This window comes from Myotis brandtii, unplaced genomic scaffold, assembly GCF_000412655.1.
Source record: "Myotis brandtii unplaced genomic scaffold, ASM41265v1 scaffold79, whole genome shotgun sequence".
Classification (NCBI taxonomy): domain Eukaryota; kingdom Metazoa; phylum Chordata; class Mammalia; order Chiroptera; family Vespertilionidae; genus Myotis; species Myotis brandtii.
Window position 1 is genome coordinate 6,206,203 of NW_005371173.1, and position 24,897 is coordinate 6,231,099.

At 35.0% G+C, this 24,897-nt stretch overlaps 1 protein-coding gene across 6 annotated transcripts in view; it reads right to left on the minus strand.

Moving 5' to 3' along the window:
* CUL3 (cullin 3) overlaps nt 1–24,897 on the minus strand; it is an 82,018-nt gene that overhangs the window by 11,039 nt on the left and 46,082 nt on the right. For 5 of the 6 annotated variants that reach the window (XM_014531064.1, XM_014531059.1, XM_014531061.1 and 2 more), the window contains exons 4-14: nt 20,179–20,339; nt 18,467–18,581; nt 16,669–16,897; nt 12,710–12,855; nt 11,812–11,988; nt 10,181–10,351; nt 9,539–9,646; nt 6,648–6,772; nt 5,132–5,228; nt 3,518–3,652; nt 772–958 (exon numbers count right to left, since the gene is read on the minus strand). In XM_014531064.1, coding sequence (XP_014386550.1) covers nt 772–958; nt 3,518–3,652; nt 5,132–5,228; nt 6,648–6,772; nt 9,539–9,646; nt 10,181–10,351; nt 11,812–11,988; nt 12,710–12,855; nt 16,669–16,897; nt 18,467–18,581; nt 20,179–20,339 — 1,651 coding nt within the window. The remainder of the gene's footprint in view (nt 1–771; nt 959–3,517; nt 3,653–5,131; nt 5,229–6,647; nt 6,773–9,538; nt 9,647–10,180; nt 10,352–11,811; nt 11,989–12,709; nt 12,856–16,668; nt 16,898–18,466; nt 18,582–20,178; nt 20,340–24,897) is intronic. The other variant, XM_014531063.1, reaches the window with a different exon arrangement.

Below are 24,897 nucleotides of genomic sequence, written 5' to 3' on the forward strand. Positions count from 1 at the left end.
GATCCCTTTGGCGGTCGAACGACCCTTTCACAGGTGTCGCCTAAGACCATCCTGCATATCAGATATTTACATTACGATTCATAACAGTAGCAACATTACAGTTATGAAGTAGCAACGAAAATAATTTTATGGTTGGGTCACAACATGAGGAACTGTATTTAAAGGGCCAGAAGGTTGAGAACCACTGTGCTAAGCGAAATAAGCCAGTCAGAGACAGATAAATATCACATGATCTCACTTATTTGTGGAATATAATGAACAACATAAATGGATGAACAGGGAGAGAACCAGTGTCATAAGAGGCATTGAATAGACTGTCCAACCTATGAGGAAAGGCAGGGGGTTAGGGGTAAGAGATCAACCAAAGGACTTGTATGCATGCATATGAGCATAACCAATGAACACAGACGAGGGATGTGAGAGCTGGGGGTTGGGGTCGGCTGGGGAGAGGTCAATGGGGGGAAAAGGAGACTTATGTAATACATTAAAGAACTTAAATTTAAAAATAAATAAATAAAAAAACAACTGTAATTCCTGCATCAAAAACCTATGCAAGTATCAAATTCACCACTATGAATTACTTTTAAAAAAGTTTACTGTACTTGGATTCAACTGCATTGTGACAGGAACAGAGTGATAAACGCGGCTTTAATTAAGCCTATGTGTCATGCAGCACCAGAGAAGACTTGCTTTTTTAAAAGCTAAAAATCATACAGATAAGAATTTTTAGAGAAAAAAAAATACAATGTTTTAAGAGGAACAATATAATACCTGTTTGAATCTTGACTCTGTGTAGTTTGGATGTGAACTGATCATTAACTGTGAATATGTGACCATTTTCTATTTCCTTTGACTTGGGTTCTTTTGTGAGAACTCGTTGTGTTGGTTTACCACAGGCGAGGGACTGCAGGGCTCTAACAAGTTCCCTTTCAGGGATATCCGTTTCTTGTTGAATTTCCTGAAATTTTATCAGATTGATATAATTATAAACAGACTTTTTGACAGGTTAAAGCAGATTAACTAGTAAGTAAAATTGATCAAGCAGTGGTTAGAGAGGTAATATCACTAAAGTAATATTTTACAACCAAGAATTCCCCATTATGATACTTGGCCAAAATCTCACTAATTTGGAAAAAACAACAAAAAAACAGAGAAAACCTTGATTCAAATTACAAAATAAAAAAATACATGTACTTTTTTATTTTAGGAGATATAAGGCCCAATCTAAAAATATCCAGCAGAGAATATTAGGAACCTGCTTTAATAGTTAGGTAAAAATAAAGTGTTAACCAACATATAACTGCTACTTTTAGAAATACTCTACAATCTTCCTTCCAAGTTTATTAACGATTCCTTTGCTTAGTAACTTCTTTTGTAGAGAGAAGCGAAGTAAGCTTGAACTAAGGCCTTCTATCAGACAATCAAAATTTATATTCCAAGTTGACCATATCTACTGTCTGTATGACCAAATTAAAAAAATTAAGTACCTGTTAATTAATACTAAATATGAAAAGCAATAAACCGTTATGAAGTGCAGGTGATAAATGTTGCTACATGTTATGAGATAAATAAAATATAATAAAAGCAGTTCAGGAAAAAAATGTATAGTTGCCATGAATGCATGGGTTTTAACTGCCATGGGATGTTTGTCAATAAATACAGCCGACTCTTCCCATCCGCTGTTTTCACATCAATGTATTCAAACAACCTGGGATGGAAAACAGTAGTTTTGCATTTTCAACAACAGTTTTACAATTGTTGAATCTGGGAATGTGAAGGGCCAACTACTATAGAGTCAAATTAGGGGTGGATTTTCAACTGGAGGTGGACAGGTGTCGGACTCCTAAGCTCTACCTCAGTGATGGAGAACCTATGACACGCGTGTCAGAGGTGACACGCGAACTCATTTCTTTGGTTGATTTTTCTTTGTTAAATGGCATTTAAATATATAAAATAAATATCAAAAATATAAATCTTTGTTTTACTATGGTTGCAAATATCAAAAAATTTCTATATGTGACACGGCACCAGAGTTAAGTTAGGGTGTTTCAAAATGCTGACACACCGAGCTCAAAAGGTTCGCCATCACTGCTCTACCTTGTTTAAGGGTCAACTGTATAATTTTTAAAAATATGTTTTATTTTTTTAGAGCGAAAGAGAGAGGACGAGAGAGGAAGAAATATCGATGAGAGAAACAAGTATCAGCTGCCTCCTGCATACCCCCTACTAGGGATTGAGCCTGCATCCCGAGCAAGTGCTCTGAACTGGAATTGAACCTGTGTCCTCTCGGTGCCTGGCCAGGGCTCAACTGTATAATTTTTAAATTCATTATAATCTTTTGTCAGTGGTAAAGTAAGAGAATTGTACATGGATACGATTTAGTCCCTACCCTACACAACTAGAGGGATGTATGATGCAACAAGTCTGCACACTAGGCTATACCACTTTGATTCACTGCATATTGCATAGTCCACGGACACAGAAAATAATATAGTGAAGGCCTGGGGGGTGGGGGAGGGGGAGAGGCTCTGGATGGGGGGGGGGGGGGTGGGGGGGGGGGGGGGGGGGGGGGGAAGAAGGGGACATCTGTAATAGTGCAACAATATTAAAAAACAACAACAACAACAACAAAAAAACCCATACCACTAGGAAACTGAAAAGGCAAGTGAAAGACTGAGAAAATATTCATAGGACATAGACCTGACAAAGGATTGGTATACAGAATTTATAAAGAGCTTTAAAAATCTCAATAAATATATGAACACCTCACCAACAAGACACAGTGACATATGAACACACAAAAGATGCTCAACATCAAGGAAAGGCAAGTTAAACCCACAATAAAATATACATCAGTTAAAATGGCAAATATTAAAAAGACTGATAATACTACATTTGGGAGAGTATGTAGGGCAACTGGAACTCTCCACTGATGGCAGGAATGTAAAACGGTACAATCAATTTGGGACATAGTTTGGCAGTTTCTTAAAAAGGAATAAACTACTAAAACCACACATGCAACAATATGGATTATTCTAAAAAAACACTGTGCTATGTAAAAGAAGCGCCACAAAAGCAATTCATATTGTATGATTCCATTTATGGGAAATGCTAGAGAGGCAAAACTAGTCTATGGTGATAGAAAGCAGATCACTGGCTGCCTGGGTATGGGGACAGTGGGAGGGAATTGACTGCAAAGGAATATAAACATTTTGGGGATAGTATTCTATAGATTGTGATGGCAGTTACATAGGTATGTACACCTGTTAAAACTCATCAAATTGTGCACATATATGAGGTATGTTTATTACATAAAACTTATACTTCAATAAAGTTTATTTCAAAAAGCCAAATGAAATGTGACTCAACAAGTGTATGATGTTCACAAAGGTTACTAAAATAGTAATATTCATCATCAAATAATAACTCTAAAGGTTATTCATATAAGAAAGATTCAAGTAACATGTGAAAATTAGAACTAAAACAATTGGTTCAAATTTATATAACCAACCCATACCTCAAATGTGTATTTTTCTCTATTATTAAAGAGCATTAGTATGGTCATCTGGAAAGTGGAGACTTGCAGTATGTGCTTCCGTGTATTAGAGCCAGTGACTTGTGCCCCTCCAACACCAACTTCAGATCCATCTTCCTGTTTCATTTTTTAAAAAACATAACGAAGACATTATCACATCCTGGTAACTTTAACAGTATATTTGAGAAATAACCCCTGTAATGACAAGCCCCTCTTTTACGAAACTACATTAAAAAGAAAATGTTATTTAAAAACGTGTATGTGTGTATGTACACATATACCAAATCTTCATTTAGGGTTTTCGTTTTGTGTGTGTGTGAACAATTTAATTTTACAACTAAAATTATTTTAACAGTACACAATAGAATAATAATGGACTTATATGACATTACTCCTTTATACCACTACCAAAAGTAGTAGGGTTAGGTTTCTTTTTGTGCAGTCTGGTCATAGCAAGATATCAAATGATAGCTAGGATATGGGGGAATCCTTTGCCATCCTTACAGCTGATTTAAGTACAAAGTAGAAATTTAAGTCTTCAATAATTGACATATAAATTTTGTTTTAAAAACCTACTGGTTTGTTTTATAAAACTTCAAAAGATAAATAACTGTTTAGGAAAAAATCCTCTCCTTTAAAATCAAAACAAACAATAATTAAAAGCTGAGTTCTTTAGTATCCTTGACCTTCCCACTTACACTTAAATATGGGGTGGATCAAAAGTAGGTATACAATTGTGAGTAGGAGAAACAGAGTTAATTCTGGTATTATTTATTAATTATTGTATTATTTTTCCATATGAACAGCTATAAACCTACTGTCCCCTCACCCTGTATACAAAAGTTTCCAACATTATTCAACTAAATGAATTACAAGGAATATTTCCCATTTCAATTAAATATACAAATTAGAATACACATAGCCATTTTAATAACATATGAAACTACTAAAATTCTAATTACAATATAGAATAAAACAGTCATTTGCTGCCTGGATGACAACTTAGGTATTATCTTTTATGTTTTGCTGGAAGCTTGTTACTACTTTTCTATTTTTAAGGAAAATGACCCTGACTAAAGTTATAGCAAGCAATAAAAGTACTCTAAACCTCACAATCTTAGATATAAAGAAGTGATTACTTTTTAAAAATGAAGGCAATTCACTAGCATGGTGCTCACTTTAAAATAATCACTTTAGTAACATTTTGTACATCTCACAAATCTCAAGTGTTAATGTTTCCAGTTTTGATTGCTGAAAATTAATAAGGATTATAGGAGACCAAGAATTTGGAAAGGGGAGTCATAGCTTTGTATGCCCTCAAATCAACTTACATCTTATTATTTTATGCAACATGGTCTCAAGTCTAATTTTATAAAAAATGTGTAATTATTATTATTCACTCCATAAGGAAGACTACTGGTATAATCTTCATATTGTCAAATGAAGTTATTTAGCAACTGAGGGAACAGAGGTAAATAAAGCAAAGTTCCCACCTTTTTAATATTTGAAACAAGGAAATAGGAGAAATAATTGACCCAAGTCAACAAAAATCATAAATCAGTTCTATAGACTAATTTTAAGTTACTTAATATTTACCTTTTTGACTGGTCCATAAAAGGTGGCATTGAGATCTGCAGAACCCATGTGATGCTGGAGTGTGAGCTGCCGACCACTGTGTTTCGCTAAGTAAAACCTTCAGCAAATCAAACCAGGTTTTAGAGAATCATACAATTTACATATTTGAAATTATAAACTACTAGTGGCCCAGTGCACAAATTTGTGCACATTTAAAGAAATTTAATTAGAAGAAATATTTTAGTATCGCTATTCAGCCTTTTTCTATAATAGAAGTGTCAACCAAATTCACGATCGATAATGACAGATCAAAACACATGCATGCGATTAGCACCAGCAAGAGATTTATATGTATCACGCATGCTCGAGTCCACTTAGCCTTTACAGATATGGAATAAACTTGCTTAATTAGACCTGCTTTCTGATGTAGCTAAACTTTTTCCAGCCCAGTAAAGCACCCCAACTTCTCTTTCAGGTAATTGTCAGCAACACAGCAGTAAATATCAACACAAAGCAGATTATTGTAGATCATGCTGGGAGAACAAAGGGTAAAATATTGAACTGCAGCAGTGTTTGACTATATTCTGCTCAGTGAGAAAACCTGAAGTCATTTTCAAGGTCCGCCATTTCTTACTTCTTTTCAGTTGGGTCAAGTTTCTAAACTTTCTAAATCTCCGTTTTCCGGCTAATGAAAATAAAACAGGATTCCACTGAGTCTCCTACCTACCTACTCCAGGACTTCTGTGAGGATCAAATGAAATGAGGCATGGGAAAACACTTCACAGACATTTGGTTACAGTGTAAAATGTTTCCACCTGGCTATAAAGGAATTAGTGTTCCTGGGCTGAAGAAACTGCAAGGAGGCTAATTGCTAGGAGAGGAAGCCGGGCATTGCTATGTGACGTCATTACCCGGACGGGCATTTACCATATTAGCCTTTTATATATATAGATAGGATAACCCTTATGTAAGGCAGAGTTAAAAAGATAGCATGCACTAATGCTGAAGGACATCAATAAAAGATTCCTTTGAAAAGGGTTTATGCAATGCATATTAAAAGCATAAAGGATAATTCTCCTTTTGAACATCAGGTAAAAAATGGAGTACAGTCCTCGGGTTATGTCAGACTCGACGTACGTCATTTCGTGGTTACAGCGCCATCTCCCATTTATAGTATTTAAAAAAAAAAAGTTCCATCATTTCGACATATGTACATATGTGCTTTATGATTTTTATTATTTATTTTCCACAAGTAAAGGTCAGGAATTGTTATCTTTCTTTTAAATTTTTTTTACTGTTTCACTTCATTACTGCTGTGTATGTGCTCCATGTGAGTGATGTAGGTGCTTATGTAGGTGAGTTCCGACTTACGGCAAAAACCATGTTACGTCACGCCATAGGAACGGATCTCCGACGTAACCTGAGGACCTACTGTATGTATATTTATCCTCAATCAGGGACACTATAAATGCTCAAATTTATTTCAACTTTGGATAGTTATTTGTTCTTAGAAATACAAAGTTTGATCTACATTTACCTCCTGAATATCTCAAAAGCATGTCTTGGTGCTGGTGGGATGTTGCACTTTGGTGTGGCTGACTGAGTGGGCCAATATCCTGTTGTGAGCACCCGGACTGTGAGATCAACACCACCTAATGATACCTGTGTAAAGGAGAAAGAGATGTTCCCCAACAATTAACTAGGATTTGTTATCTGTTCCATATAGACACTGTGTCAGTTATCAAAGTAGTTAGTTCCATATCCGATATTGAGCAAATAAAACATTATCTTCTTAAAGGTTAGGCCCACCCGTGTTTTTCAAATTTTAACTCTCCTGGCGAAGATTTATATATATTGCTTAAGATGTTGACTTTAAAACATTGGCCAAAGGACAGTTGTTAGCAGGTGAACAAAGGGTTAGTGGTGTCATTGAGACATGCAAACTTTGGCCCTGCAGCTTTTTTACATAAAATGTTAAGTGTCATATCTGTGTTGTTTTAAAGAAAAATTTAGGATACTAGCTCTCATCTCAGATTTTAGTATTTTTACCATATTAACTCACAAATAAAATACTCCTATTGCATTTACATTTGAAGTATATTGATCAACATGTTTTTTCATGTAGTTCACATTCTAACAAACTTTGCATACGATACTAAATCCTGTTCTACATAGTAGATGCTCTATGAATATTTGAATACGAATGACTACTATCTCTGTCACATTAGATATTTTCTTCTTGTTAAACAAATTTAAGAAAACAAAAATAAAGCATATAAAGATTCTTAAATGTAAAATAGTATCTTTATTATTGACTAGAGGCCCGGTGCACGAAATTCGTGCGGGGGGTGGGGGTGGGGTCCCCTCAGCCCAGGCTGCACCCTCTCCAATCCGGGACCCCTTGGGGGATGTTGGGCCTAAACCGGCAGTTGGACATCCCTCTCACAATCCTGGACCGCTGGCTTCTAACCACTCACCTGCCTGCCTGCCTGATAGCCCCTAATTGCCCCCCCCACCAGCTTGATCACCCCTAACCGCCTCTGTCTGCTGGCCTGATCGCCCCCAACTGCTCCCCCCTCCCCCCCGGCGCTGGCATGGTCACCCCACGCAGCCTGCTGATCAGTCGTTTGGTCATCCCTCACTAACCGCCCTGCCAGCCTGGTCGCCCCACACAGCCTGCTTGGTTGTCCGTTTGGTTGTTTGGTTGCGACAATCGCTTAGGCTTTTATATAGATAGATATTCACAGCTTATTCTAAATCATTGTATTTTTATCTAACCTGAGTGATTTAGTGACAAATTTCTAAAAGGAAGAGATAAGCTTATAAAAAATATCTTGAAATATTACACTCAGATTTCTTCACAAATACCTACTAAATGATCACTCCATTTTAAAGAAACTAAAACTAGATAGAAATCCTAGATCAGTGATGGCGAACCTATGACACGCGTGTCAGAGGTGACACGCGAACTCATTTTTTTGGTTGATTTTTCTTTGTTAAATGGCATTTAAATATATAAAATAAATATCAAAAATATAAATCTTTGTTTTACTATGGTTGCAAATATCAAAAAATTTCTATATGTGACATGGCACCAGAGTTAAGCTAGGGTGTTTCAAAATGCTGACACGCCGAGCTCAAAAGGTTCGCCATCACTGTCCTAGATGATGCATAGGAGAGGATCACAGCAGAGACTCTTAGATGATGAATGGAGGAGGGCTGAGAACTGCTGGTACTTTGCAAGTTGGGTGGATTAGGGTGTTGAGCTCACAACTTGGTTCAATACACCCAAAACAGTAAGTCTTTTTTTTTTGCAAACCTTTTCTCCCACATACCCAACAAAGACTTAACCTTCAAGTCTTTTCTTAAAATCTAATTTTTTAAAGGAGGCCTTGTCTGACCACCCTTCCCTATTACAGATTTCCTTTGTATATTCTATTGCCAGCTCAGGTGCTATGTGTTTACTCATCTTGTTTATCATCTGTCTCCCAGATTAGAATATAAGCTCCACACTGGCAGGGAATTTTGTCTATTCCATTCTCTGCTGTACACCCAGTGCCTAGAAAAATGCTTGGCACGGACAGTTAAGTGGGTCAGAATGCCTTGATATGGACTTGCCCTTTTCTACAGAATTAGCTATTATCACATATTTTGTTTGTTATGAGACTGTGGGACCATAGAAGTGGTAACCTAATATTTAAATACTAAAGGAAAGACCTACTATTTTAAAAAATGGTTGTGATATGTCTTAATTACAAAGTAATATGTACAGTCACTTGAGAGAGAAAACTTTCAAAGAAAAACTGCGGAGTTCTCTAAACTTAAGGTAAAGTTGTAAAACAGATAAAAAAAAGAAAGAAATAAAATTCCGAACCCAATTAAATCCTTACAAAACCCCACTGGACTCCAAAGCCATAGAAGTTGCAGCTCACTGCCTTCTGGAGTCACAATACAAAACTACACTTAGAACATACTAGTGTCTGTGTTTTTATACTCAGCCCAGCCCCACCAATCCTGAGGATGTCAGATCCATTTAATATCAATTAAATAGGAGGTAACAAAGACAGCACAATCCTGGGGTAAAGTGAAAGGAAGAGAATTATATACTTTAGAAAGCTTGCATAAGCCCAATATTCTTTTCACAATCTATAAGAATTTAACAGAAGAATCATTCTATTTATTAAATTTTCTGCACATTCCTTCAAGTGAGGAGGATAAACTGTTTTAGAAGAATAAAAAACAAATAATTTAACATCAATAGTTAGAAAAAGAGGTTATATGGGGAAAATAATTTTTAAAGCACTCACAGACACTAATGGACATTTTAAAAAATGACAACAGCAGTCCAGTTATTTGATATATAGATGAAAATGTCCATTACGTAAGATTTTACATAAAACATACAGAAACAGAAATAGAACAATTTACCCCAGTTGCCTGTAGATGTTGCCTGAATTCATCCATAGTTGTATTTGAGATGCTCATATCCCTAAACATTCCTTCCAGTTTTGATGTGAATTGACATCCACACTCAGTCTGTGTAAGAAAACAACAAATAAATGATGTTTTTTTTCTATGAGAAAACATACATATAAATAAACAATTCCATTTTACAGTCATCATTTCTAAATTTTTCCTATAGTTGCTCTAAGAGTACAGGTACCAAATTTTAGTGTTTAAAATGCAGATTCCAAATCTCTTTAGGATATTCCAATAACCTCACTGAAGGCAGGGGCCCAGAACTCGTGTTCACAAGCACCTCATGTGATATGTGTACAGGTGGTCTATGGACCACACCTTTGTACCTTTGTGACAGAACTATATAGTAATATTGCCTTTATTGTTTCCCTTGTACTAATCCTTCCCAGATTGCCATGAATGTACTGCAATGCTAAGAGAAATTCCAGCAAACTTCGAATATCTGAGAACTTGAATAAATGTAAGTACAGCTTTATAAGTTTATAAAAATAGTATTTTAAATCAGTTAAATATTTCCAATCAAATGTTGCTGTTCAATCATGCGACAAACATTAGTTAGGTACACTTCATTCCATCTTATATACATCTTACCTTTAACTTAGATATCATATTTTTTTCAGAGTCATCAGAAACACTTTTATTTGTGAGAAGTCTTCTTGCCAAGTGTTGTTTATAATAACGTTCAAATACATCTTTTTCTTGCATAAACCTAAATAGGACCATTGCCTTATCCAATATTGTTTCTACTTCTTGTTCTGTTAGCTACAAAATCAATTAAAAGAGTACTTAATAATTTCAAAATTTTAGTTGTACAAAAATAGCACCACAGTTCAACCGTTTAAAAACAATACTGTGACAACGAACATAAATATTTGGTTGCACTATGTCAGAAGGAGGGATCTCCTTAAGATGGTGGTTCTCAACCTTCTGGCCCTTTAAATACAGTTCCTCATGTTGTGACCCAACCATAAAATTATTTTTGTTGTTACTTCATAACTGTAATGTTGCTACTGTTATGAATCGTAATGTAAATATCTGATATGCAGGATGGTCTTAGGCGACCCCTGTGAAAGGGTCGTTCGACCGCCAAAGGGGTCGCGACCCACAGGTTGAGAACCGCTGCCTTAAGAGAAGGTGCCTCCTACTTCATAAGGGAGCACACCACAACTCTGACATCCTATTCTAGTACAGCATTAATCAGGCATTGACATGGAGTTCCATTCCCTAGAGAAGTGGTCGCCCACCACTGGTCTGCGAGGTCCGAAAGGTTAGCCCTAGAGGGCTACTACTGAAATGATACATGGCTGGATTAAAGGATGATGAAGAACAGATGAAATAAAATTGTAAATGCAAAAATGAGTATCTTACAATGCCTTTGCATAATATGTACGCAGAAACTTACATAGCCAAAAGACAGATATTTTCATATAAGATCAGTCAAAATCTAAATTGTGCAAACAGAAGGATAATAATTTGCTATAATTTAAAGCAGTGGTTGCTAACCTTTTGGACCTCTTGAACCCCCAGTGGTCCGCAGACCACCAGTTGGTGACCGCTGATTTAAAGAGTAATAAGGCCCCATCACCCTTATCTTTTAAATAGGGAAAGGTGATACTGTGGCAGGTTGTATTAAGCTTATATTAAAAATTATGAAAGAATAAACAAATGTGTCTTTTATTCTGTGTCTTAATCTTTTGTTTGTTTCTGCTAGAGGAGCCTGTAAAACCTGTGAGGTCATTCGTTGCTTTTCCCTTTTGTCTCACAAATTCCAAAGTAGAGTAAAAAAGAGCAATTTATGTGTAATCACAATACTCTTAATTTAATTTTCTATGCTAATAGTGAGCTTCCAAGATCCCAGGTATACAATAAAAACTTGAAACTGAGCTTCAATATATGCTTTCAAACTATTTTCCGTTATTCTAGTCTATGCCTTCAAATTCCTGGCACCCAAGTATTATCTGATACATAACCCCAAGAACCAGATGAGAGCAACAATATCCTATGCTATGGCTGTGTAGTTGTTTGTTTTTATAGGTTAAGTGAAATGTCAAAGTACCTCTGGCCATTTCGATACCATAAACAATCCTTTTACATTTAAGGACAGCACATGCTTATTTTTATATTTAAAAATTCCCTAATTTTGTATTTGATTTCCCAAGCTTATATACAATTTTATATCTACAAGTAAAATTTAAATGTATTTTCAAATACACTATACTTACCCCTTTAACTCCCTTTTTCAACTTATCATCAATAAATAATGAGAGGTATTCAGGGGACCTGGAGTTGAGGTTGAGAAAATACTCAAAGTCACCCGCAATAGTTTGTTTAAAGAGTCGGTCATTATTAAATGATTCCTGCAGGAAGCGATCAAACCTACTCTTCAGATCCAATAAGCCCTTCCAAATAAAAAAGGAAGTTAAGATACATTATAATAATGTCTCTAGAAACAATATGCATGCAAACATGTCCGTTTCTTTTAACTTTGCTGGTAATATAAATGTGTGCATTCAGTGTTAAACTTAGAGATTCTATATTATTTTCAAGCCTGTATCTAAGCCTGTATTAAAATGTCAGTGATAAAGAAGTATTCTATCATTCATTTATGTATTACTGCACTTAAGATGAACCAAAGAACCTCCTTACTTGTTTCTCCCCATCCTGTCTTTATTAAGTGGGCAAGCCCGAGAAAAATAGCTTAAAAAATGTACCATGAAAGCCTTTTATTTATATTAAAACAGGAAAATTTGGAACAAAATTTTTTGCTCTTACTATTGCTTGAAAGCAAAACATTTTGAAACAAAAGTATTTAACACATTTTTTTAATACACTAAAATATGAGCACTTAGGCATATAAAAAAGTAGAAAGGAATAACTTTCATTCTTACGACTATTTAAATAAGGTCTTTACCAGACAGAATAAATGAAAAGTAGCTGAGTCTGGCTTCCTAATATATACATACTTTGCAAAACTCTAAAATATTTAGGATAATTATATATACTAATTTACCATAGGGACAATTAAGTAAAAAATACATACTACATGTCATAATAAGTGACCTTTTTAGTACCTGTCAACAGTAGTTTATCATAAACTTAGAATCTTCTGTATTTACCTACCTGGATATAGTCAACGGGATTCTTTCCTTCGCCTTCCTCAGAAACAAGGGCTTTACCCTGCTCTCTCAAATAGGAACTCATACACTCACACATTGTTTTCAAACCATTTGGCACACGACTAAATAACTTGTACATGCAAGCAAGGTCTGTAATCAGAAAGCAAACACAAATCGGCTACATTTAAGATTAAGAAAAAGTGTGAATCTCTGTTCATGCTGATTTGTAATACTTAAACTTATTTCTCGATTGCAATCATTTGTTGACATGAAAAACTACTACCACTCCCCCAAGCAAAACAGAAAAAAGGAATAAACAGGCCAGTTAATGGTTATTATTGCAATTTATGATACTGATTCAGATGAGACGCTCTGAAAGCATCAATAAAATGTCTCAGCAATTTTAGTTTACATGGAAGAGAAGATGCCCAAACTGTATAACAAAGCCACAAAAATGAAAACTACAATTTTTAGTTTCTGTATAACTTATCCTAAGCAATTCTAATCTAGAACCTAGTATTACTATAAACTGTATAAGGATAACTTTCATTATGGTGTAATTTGTAGTCAATAAAAAATTTTTTAAACCCATTAAAGTCTTATGGATATTTTTAAGCATGTCTATTTTAAAAGTTCAAACAATAACCATGAAAACAAATATACTAGAATTTATTTCATTTCATATCATGGTAAAGTTTACATGAAATTTACAGCATAAATTCCAATTCTTTAATATTTTCCTCAGAGCAATCTCTAATATTTCCCAGGTGATGTCTTAAAGCCAGTATCTATATTTTAAAAATTGGTTTATCTCAGAATGAAAACTTTAGACTCTGTCCATTTTTTATATCATTTTCACGGATTAAAATGTAGAGTTGAAATACTGCTTTTCCAAATGTCTAATGTTTCTTTGAAATAAGAACTTATAGGGAGACTATCATATTAGAACTTTACAACAATACAAAAAAAGTTTTATAATCAAGAACTTTTGAAAATGGAGTTAAAACAAGCAGTTTCTAGATTAGACACTGAGAATATTTTTTCTGTCAAGTGCCAAATAGTAAATATTTTAGATTGTGAGCCACATATGGTTTCTGTTGCTATTCAATTTTGCCATTGTGCAAGAAAGAAGCCATAGGCAATAAATGGGCATAACTATGTTTCAATAAAACCTTAGTTTTTAAATCTAAAATGTATATAATGTTCTGTGTAATGAAACATATTCTTTTAAAAAAATTTCCCCCACCAAACTGGTGGTGGGCTATATTTGGCAAACAGACCATAATAATTTACCTAGGCTGGTCTATATTTACAAGAGAAATTTAGATCCTAAAACTAAAGTTGTATGTATTTTTAAAATACTTAGAAGCAAATTTTATAAAAAGGGCTTCTAAAATTTGTTTCAGTGACTTGCAAAAACAAATTTTATTTAAAGGTAAGTTTTTATCAATAATATAAATCTAAAGTAACCTACGCTGAACAAAGCTTACAGTTTTTCTCATTTAGCATACAACAAAATTTCTCATGTTGAAAATAGGCATTACAAATTCAACAGTATGGATATATACTACAGTAAATTTGGCATATCAGATATTTCTAACACAACGGTTCCCAACTTATCTGTTTTGTTCCTATGCTGTCACAGTTTTACTTAATTATATGCTATATAGTTAACTGTATGTAAGTTAATACATTTCATTGTCTTTCACTTATATAAATATATGGTATAGTAGAGGATGTAAATGAGAAAATGAAAAATACTTGGCATTCAAAATTAAATATCAAAATGAGATGCCATTTGAACTTAACTTCACAGCACTATCTGCATCTGATAATCAGTCAATCCTTTTCATCCTCCACTTATGGTGGGAAAACTATTTTTCACTTTCTGATTTATGAGACATTTGGCTTCATAATGGTAAAGCCGTGACCCTGACCTATTCTCGACAAAATGATCACGAGCAGAGCCTAGCAAAAATTAAGATATTGCACAATTAGGTTTCTAGTGGGAAGTCAGGAAAATTGAAACCAGATTTTTACAATTTAATTTAGAATCACAGATAGTTGCTTATATATGGTAAGTAGCTATTGTGGTATTTCTTCATTCGTGTACTTAAGCACTTGCCATGTGTCAGGCATAATTAATGCTTTTAACTGAAGTCTCCAGGTTATAGAGATACTATAATTCAGGCATGACTAACAATCTCTCCATCAAACATTTCATAGCCCCTAATCTTCAACCCATTTAATCTCCCCCCTCCCAGCCTCTCAAGGTAGATAAGAAAGAATTAATTCAATGGCTAAACAGCACATTAGAAAATTTTTTGATTCTAATTTTGTTTAAATAAGGAAAATGCTTTTCATAAAGTCCAAATCTGCCAGGGACCATTTACATCAGGAGTCATCAAACTGTAGTCCATAGACCAAATACAAATACAGCCCATTGTCTTTTTGTACAGCATATAAAAATAAATCAAATGAAGTTTTACAGAAACAGTCAAGCTTATTCTTTTGTAATACTGTCTATGCCTACTTTCTCAATATGCAGTAGAGATGAGTAGTTTATGTATGGCCCACACACCTAAAATATTTACTGCCTGCTCCTATACAAGAAAGTTTGCTAACCCTACTTAGACCTGAGACATGCAGGAGTAGCTTATTTTAGAAAACATGACAAACATACATAAAATGATTTTTGTTCTGTTGCTTTTAGAAAAATGTTTACCAGAGGGTTTTTTAAAATGCAACTTTTTTGGCTTTAGTAAAATCTACAAAGTTATATAAAACTTTTCAGAAACTTATTACACGTTTACAAATATAACCATTTCAAAACACAAAGCAAGTATTCCATTGAAGGAGGCATGGAACAACCTCTCTTCTCATCATGTTTCTTTTCCATTTTCTTATATCCTCCTTTCTTTAAAATTTTTCACATAAAAATTCTTCTTTTCATTCCCTACCTAGGTCATTACCCCAAATAGCAATATGTATTTCATCTATAGCTCATTACCCCAAACAGGCAATATGTATTTCATCTACAGGTCATTACCCCAAATAGGCAATATGTATTTCATCTATAAGGAGTATGTGGCTAAAACATTGCCAAAACTTCATCTAAGAAGCAGAAGAAAAGAAGAGTAAGTACCAGATTTATTTTTCAATATCATGTCAGTGATTTATTTATAAAGTCAGAGTTTTAAAGCAAAACTTCAAAAATTAAGAGTGAGGACAACATAACTGATTCCTTATTTCTTGGGTACTTGTCACAAAATACTGTTTTCAGGAAAGTAAAGGTAAATAGCCCACACAAGGAAATGCTACAGTTGTCACAAAATACTGTTTTCAAAAAAATAAAGGTAAATAGCCAAAATGAGTAAATGCTACAGTTCTCAAAATTTCTATTTTTACTTTTATGCAATTCTCCCTTTTCCTTTTTTAGTCTATAACTTCAGAGTCCCCCAAAACCAATGAACTAATTTATTTAAATACACCAACAGGAAAGAGACCTATTTTTGCATTTTTGGAAACTTTATCACAACTAACTCCCATAGGAAAGCCTACAAAAATTTTAAGATTGGAACTTCAGATTTTAAAAGAATCACAAAAACTACAGGACAGTATTTGGGAATAGAGTCCAAGCCCTCTAGTATATAACACCAAAGTACAGGAATAGATGAGGAGCTTGTTGTCCTCACCAGTATTACATTTATCTTTTGGGTAAAGAAAAACACAAAGTGAGGAGACTTAAGATGAAAGATAGAAAAAAGTCACTTCACTAGAAACATCTAAAATCCTCAGTAATAAATGCAAAGCTTTACCATTAAATCTTACCAAAGTAACAACTAAATTAGTGATGTAAACCACTTCTTAAAAACTGACATTCATTATCTTAATTAGAGAAAAATTTAAAAATACTGAGAACTTGGTAGAACTATAAGGATTTTTCCAACTGCTAAGACTTACCTTCTGTCTTTCCATTTTTCAACATATGTACTAGCCCAGAATTCTCCATTTCTACTATAGTTTTCATGTGCTTGGAAATAAGTTCCCTCTCCACCACCTTTACAATTGGCTCTTCAGTTGATTTATCAAGGCAGTGCATCACCCGTTCTATTTCTTCATTAATTCTAGCTTCTACTTTCTTTATATATACTGAAGCACTGTTTTCTGCTAAAAATTTCTGGCTTTCCATCTGCAAATAAGAAGCATGATTCTTTAAAAACACAGAAGCAAAATGTGTTTCTGCTTTTAACTATATTTCTATAGTGTGTATCAAAAATCAAACTAAATATAATAAGCACTATTAACACTTTATATAGTGTATTACACATGATCATACAGTCTGCGTTATATACTTTAAAGCATTATTTACATAAAACTAAATTAATACATTATCCTTGAGCAGTGTTTTTCAAATACTGCCAATGTACTCCAAATAGCAGCAAAAGTAAACACATGCCAGAATAAAGCATCTGACTCAAAGTGAGAGTGGCAAATTCTTCTTTGATCTGTTTTAAAGTTATGCCTAGAAGGAATCATCATGTTTATCATATAGTTTTGCTGGCATACTGTTAATTACTAAAGTCCTCCTGCCACCCTGACTCTCAGGGTCAAAGGAGTATATATACTGAAGTTGGAGAAATTGAGCTTTTAAATAACTATCAATCTTGACTGCTAACACCAACCTTATAGAGGTTCCACTAAATTATAAATGTTAACCCAAATGATTTAAACTTATTTGAAAGTAGGATTAATGAATATATCTAAGAATTACATAATAAAAGACATGTTGATATGAACTATAGATAAATTTAATAACACTTCCTACTATCTTAACAAAAAGTATTCTTAGTCCTTGAAAATAATCAAATTTCTAAGAACATACATTAACACACCAAACAAAAATCTTGGTGAGATCATCTTAATAATCCCTGGCTATCATCATTACCTTATAAATACTGTCTTCTATCTGTCATGGTACTCAGTTATTATTATCATCATCCTATATAATAAAAGGGTAATATGCAAATTGACCCTAATGGCAGAACAACCAGAAGGACCACTGGACCAGTCACTATGAGGCACACTGACCACCTCTTGGTCCGTTTCCCTGGCCAACAGGCTCCAATCACCCAATGGCAAACGGGGAGCTGGGGTGAGTGGTGGCAGGGGGCGGGGCCGGGGAGTAGGCAGAATGGCCGACCTCTCGGTCCCTCTCCCCCTGGCCATCAGGCTCTGATCGCCTGATGGCGAATGGGGAACCGGGGGTGGGTGGTGGCGGGGAGCAGGGCCGACTTTGGGCAGCTGGGGAAGATGGCCCTGATTGCAGGCCAGGACTAGGGACCATACCTGCGCACGAATTTCGTGCGCTAGGCCTCTAGTTTCATTATAAATTAGTAATAGTTTAGCTTTGCTTTCAGCAATTTAGTTGGTTTGGGGTTGTATATAATGCTGCAAATGTGTATCAATTGTATTTACTGACCTATAGTTTTCCAATCAACAGTCTTGAAGACATATATGCACTATGGAATCATGCACTTTCCTACATTTATTTTACTAGTTACTTATATTATCAAAAGCCTGTATAGTGAAACTTCACTGGTGATACACTGCATAGTAACTTGTGGGCAAATAATTTGCAACATAAGAGCCTCAGTAAAAAAAGGTCAAAAATATTCAAATTAGTAACCACATTTAATAACTTTAAGAACATCTTAAAAGAGCACTTATTTATATATCTTCACTGATACTAATTTTTTACCTGAAAAAATTCTGCAGACATTTCCAAAAAAGGAGCCTCAAAATCTTCTTCATAGACTGATCGTCCTTCAAGACCTAAAATCATTAACATCTGGCACGCATTTCTTATTGCGCCTCTGTCAAAAGAAGTTACAACCACTTGAAAATCAAATTACATCAAAGACTCATACAAAAAATACAACAGACATAGCTAAAAAGTTTCAGAATATTTTTTTAAAACAGTGACCAATCTCCCAGAAGCAGCTTCTTTGCAACACGAGGTTTTAAAGTAATTTTCATTGGAAAGCAGTACCTTGACTGAACAGGTATTTATCTCAAGTTGTTCTCATGCAATAACTTAAACATTTGAAAGAAATATGCTTAAGATGTCATGTCTAAATAGTCCTATGTATTTAAAAACACAAAATAAAAAAGCTATTATATCAGGAAGCAGGGAGGATGAAAGGAGGTTGCATTGCTTGACTTGTAAATTTTTGTACCAAATGACTTTTGGGCAATCCTGACCAGGCACCGATGTGGAAATAAAAAACTTTACAGCCCTAGTCGGTTTGACTCAGTGGATAGAGTGTTGGCCTGCGGACCAAAGGGTCCCGGGTCCGATTCTGGTCAAGGGCATTTACCTGGGTTGCAGGCTCCTCCCTGGCCCTAGTTAGGGCTCGAGTAGGAGGCAACCAATTGATTTGTTTCTCTCACATCGATGTTTCTCTCTGTCTTTCCCTCTCTCTTCCACTCTCCCTAAATATCAATGGAAAAATATCCTCGCGTAAGGATTCTATTAGCTGCTTTGAATAGAGAAGCAGAGAAAGCAGTCTTGCATGTTTCAAGCCACTTGAGCTGGTGTCACTGTAATCATTAGAAGGAATATGAGAATAGTACAGTAATATTTCTTAGCTGGTTTAGACTATGTTCAACATTTTTCTTTAAACATGTTAACAAGAAAGGCTAGCCATAAGCCCTTAAAGAAAAAGACAAAGGAAAAAAAAAATGTTATCACCCAGCCAGAAAAAGAACAAAATGCAAGAATAAAAAATACATGAAAAATCAAAGGAAAAAATTGCCGTCCACTGTATACCCTGTGGGGACAAGGCAGAAGAACTCTTGTAGAAAGGTCTAAAGGTGAGAGAGTACGAATTACAAAATAACTCCTCAGATATTGGAAACTTTGGTTTGAGGATCCAGGAACACATCGATCTGGGGATCATAAATGACCCAAACACTGATATCTACAGCCTGGATATTCTATGTGCTGGGAAGGCGAGGTTTCAGCATTGCAGACAAGAAATGTAGTTCAGGTTGCACTGGGGCTCAACACAGAGTCAGCAAGAAGGAGGCCATGTACTGGTTACAGCAAAAGTATGACCGGGATCACACTTCCTCACAAATAAATTCCCGTTTCTATCCAAAACGCCAATAAAATATTTTCAGTGAAATGTAAACAAAACAACAACGAAAATCAAATGGGAAGACTTATGGCTGAACTGCTTTAAAAAAAGTATACCAAATTAAAGGTTAAAATGGTCTCTTCTAAAAATAGAAGTGTGTTTTTAAGTTAACATTTATGTAACTTTGTTAACTGTGATATAAGCTTTTGAGAATTTTCATAATGTGCTAGAAAAATCAAACTTTCATTTTAATAAAATTTTGACAATAAATTGGTTCTCAGGGTATAACTGCTAAAAACCAAAACCTAATGAGTTAAAAGATGATTAATACCGGTCTACAACTTCTCCTTTCCGCTCTCTTGCAATCATATCCAATAATGTTTGTCGTAGATGATCCCTAATACAGCCATATCGTACAACTTGATCTCGAAAAATAATTAATCCCAAATTGTAGACATTCTCCACATTATTTTGTTGTACATATACACGGTCCTGCAGTGAAAATAAAATCATAAAACATGAGTAGATCTCTTGCAGACATAATAATCATTGTAAGCTACAATAGTAAAGGAAATAAAATTCCAAAAGTAGTCAATTTTGCAGTTGAAAAACACTTCAAGCTATCTTAAGCAACACGGAATATTCTACTACCTCCTAAGTTATATAAAAGATTTTTCAATTTACAATTGTTACTGAAACAAACGATGCCCATTTACCCTTAAAAAAAAAGGGAGAAAAAAGCTAGCACACACCGGGAGGGGCAAGCAGAAAGCAGAGGAGAAAGGTAATCAGATCTTTCTTTCTCCCCAAAGCCATACCATGCCCAAACATGGTTCTTACTTTATTAAATACTCTACTTGAAGATCATATTCTATGAATGAAAACTGTGAGCTGAATGAAATACAGATCCAAATGGTTTAAGTTGATTGCTTATTGGTAAATATTAAAAGGCTCTAAGGCTTATAACAGAGCAGCATTAAATATTACATAATTAAAACACCTCCAGTTACTATAATTTTAAACAGATTACTTACTAGTAATCATCTTATGTTCAAGTTCTTACCAACATTGATTACAGGTATCTCACTATAGAGCAGTGGTCCCCAACCTTTTGGACCTCACGGACCATCAGTGGTCCACGGACCACCAGTTGGCGACTGCCTGCTATAGAGCACAAGTAACCCAGAACTATTGGCTATGAAAGTCTAATTTTGGGCATTCTTTGAAATTCAGTATTACATCAAAATACATAGAAACAACTACTGTTTTTAATTCACAAAGGAATTAGTAACAGAATTCTCTTCTGTTCTTAAACACGATTTCTCTGGGCTTTAGTGGGTCTGTGAACTTCCTAAAATTATAAAATTATTATTGTGTTTGTTCATATATAAGTACTTTGGAAACAAAGCTCAGAGCTTTCACCAGATTCTTAAAGGCATCTGTAATCCAAAAACAGTTAAGAACCACTTCATATGGATCTTTTAACATGTGTGGTGTGTTTTGTTCTGTTCTTTTTTGTTTTTGTTTTTACATTTTAGATAGTTTTTATTTATCAAAGTACTACATTACTTAGATTTAATAAATTTTAGAAGCTGTACAACAAACAGATAAGAATAATTTGTATCCTTTCTTTTAAAAGAAACATTGTCATTACAAGCAACATCAAAGCTACAAGCTGAACATGAACAAAAGTTCTAACATATTAGCAATGCACCTACAATGATATTGATTAACTTTCCAACCAATTTTTACTAAATTCTCCATGAGTACCACTCTCTTCATATATCATTCCTCCAATCTTCTTTTATGTATCTTACATAATGGTACATACCTAATGGATAAAAGGAAAACTGCTCTTTTATTAGCATCTGTGGTGCTCACATTTTTTTTAAGTCCTGAAATCAACTTCAGTGAGTTTGAAATTTTCATTGATAACTTCTCCGACAAGTTCTCAGGTTTCACACTATCCTCAAGATCTTAAATTCCAAAATTCCCTCTGAACACATCCTTCCTGCTATTTTATAGCTCTCACTGTTTCTTATGCACTGAAGCTACTCTTTACACTCATGTCCTTCAAGTCCAACTTCCCTACTGTCATCCAGGTTTGCCTCACGTTTCAGTATAAAACAAGTTGTCCTTAAAAACTGGCACAAATCTAACCTAATGAAGCAAAAAGTCACACAAGTTCAGGAGACCCAGAGATTCCCAAACAAGAAGCCAAACAGGCAAACACCCAGCCACATCATAATTAAAATGCCAAATATTAAAGATAAAGAGATCATCTTCAAGGCAGCAAGAGAAAAGCAATTTGTTACAAAGGAGCTCCCATAAGACTGTCAGCTGATTTCTCATCAGTAACTGCCAGAAAGGGAATGGCATGAAGTATTCAAGGTAATAAAAAGCAAGAATCTGAAACCAAGATTTCTATATCCAGCAAGGCTATCATTCAAAATAGATGGTGAAATAAAGAGCTTCCCAGACATAAAAAGGCAAAATGAGTTTATCACCACCAAACCAGTACTGTAAGAAATGCTTAAGAAACTGCTGAAATGAGAATAGAGAAACAGACATAAAGAATAAAAATGATGATAAATAAGTACCTGTCAATAATAACCTTAAATGTAAATGCTCCAATCAAAAGACACAGGGTGGTTGAATGGATACAAAAACATGAACAAATTACATGCTGTCTACAAGAGACCCACCTCAGAACAAAAGACTCACAAAGGAAGAGAGTGAAGGGATGGAAAAATTTTTCCATGCAAATGGAAATGAAAAACAAGCTGGGTTAGCAATATTCATATCTGACAAAACAGACTTCAAAATGAAGGCCATCACAAGAGACAATAAAGATCACTACATAATACTAAAAGGGTCAATCCAACAAGAGGATATGATATAACCCTGGGAAGCATATATGCACCCAACAATGGAGCACTTAAATATATATAACTTCTAGAGAACTTTAAGGAGAGATTGACAGCAATTTAGTCATAGTACAGTCACTAACTTCACTGGATAGATCTTCCAGACAAAAATTAAGAAGGAAACAATGACTCTAAAGGACACACTGGATCAGATGGATTTAATTGACATTTATAGAACATTTCACCCCAAAGCTGCAGAATATACATTCTTTTCAAGTGCACATGGGTCATTCTCAAAGATAGACCACATGTTAGGACATGCAAGAAGACTGAAATCATATCAAGCATCTTCTCGGATCACAATGGAATAAAATTAGAAATCAACTATAGTAAAAACATTCAAAAACATTCAAACGCATGGAAACATGTTATTAAAAACAATGAATGGTTTTCCAATGAGATCAAGAAAGAAATCAAAACCTTTCTGGAAACAAATGAAAATGAATTCACAACAACCCAAAATACATGGGACACAGCAAAAGCAGTCCTAAGAGGGAAGTTCATAGCACTATAGGCCTACCTCAAAAAGCAAGAAAAATTAATAATAAACTATTTAACCCTATAACCCAGAGTAAGTAGAAGAAAGGAAATAATAAAGAAGAAATAAATGATGTAGAGGCTAAAAAAACAATAACAAAAAAAAATCAATGAAACCAAGAGCTGGTTCTTTGAAAAGATAAACAAGTTTGATGATCCATTAGCCAGACTCATTAAGAAACACAGAGAGAGGACCGAAATAAATAAAATCAGAAACGAAACCGGCAAAGTAACAACCAACACCACAGATATACAAAGGATTATAAGAAGATACTATGAACAACTACATGCCAACAAGCTGGACAATGTGGATGAAATGGACAAATTCCTAGGAAAATACAATCTTCCAAAACTCAAGCAGGAAGAATCAGAAAACCTGAATAGGCTGGTAAGTACTGATAAAACTGAATCAGTAATAATAATAATAATAATAAAAAAAGTCTCCCAGCAAACAAAAGCCCTGTTCCCGACAGCTTCACAGGGGAGTTTTACCAAACATTCAAAGAAGAACTAACACCTATCCTCCTCAAACTATTCCAAAAAATCCAAAAGGAAGGAACACTGCCAGCTCTTTCTACGAAGCCAGCATTATCCTATTTTCAAAACCAGATAAAGACACTACAAAGAAAAGAAAACTACAGGCCAATATCCCTGATGAACACAGATGCTAAAATCCTCAACAAAATATTAGCAAATTTGATCCAGAAATATATTAAAAAGATCATACGCCATTGACCAAGTGGGATTTATTCTAGGGATGAAAGGTTGGTACAATATTCACAAATCAATAAACGTGGATTTTCTTAAGAATAGTAACTGTGCATGGAGGGACCTGGAGAGTATTATGCTAAGCGAAATAAGCCAGTCAGAGAAAGACAAGTATCACATGATCTCACTCATATGTGGAATCTAATGAACAAAATAAACTAATGAACAAAATAAATCCAGACATAGAAGCATGGAACAGACTGTGAAATATCAAAGGGAAGGTGGAGGTGGGGATGGGTGGGAAGAGATCACCCAAAGAATTTGTATGCATATACACTGAGTGGCCAGATTATTATGACCACCTGACGTTTGTAGGCAAATTAGCCGTACACTGCATCGTATGAGATATGGAAGCCGAAGGCTGTTCGAACACCTTTGCTGTCTGCAGTTACCAAGATAAAACGTCTCCAATTCGCACAGGAACACAAGGATTGGACAGTCGAGCATTGGAAAAAAGTCATGTGGTCCGATGAATCACGTTTCCAGTTGCATCATGCAGATGGCAGAGTGAGAATTTGGCGGAAACAGCATGAAAGCATGCACCCCACATGCATGAGTACAACCCTTCAAGCTGGTGGGGGCAGTATTATGGTTTGGGGCATGTTTTCCTGGCATGATTTAGGTCCTTTAATTCGTGTGGAACAACGTCAGAATAGCACAACATACCTAAGTATCATTGCTGATCAGGTTCATCCTATCATGTTGATGGCGTATCCCAAGGGAGATGGCTTCTTCCAATAAGACAATGCGTCATGCCACAGTGCTCGTATTGTGCAGGAGTGGTTTCAAGAACATGAGGGAGACTTTACCTTGCTTAG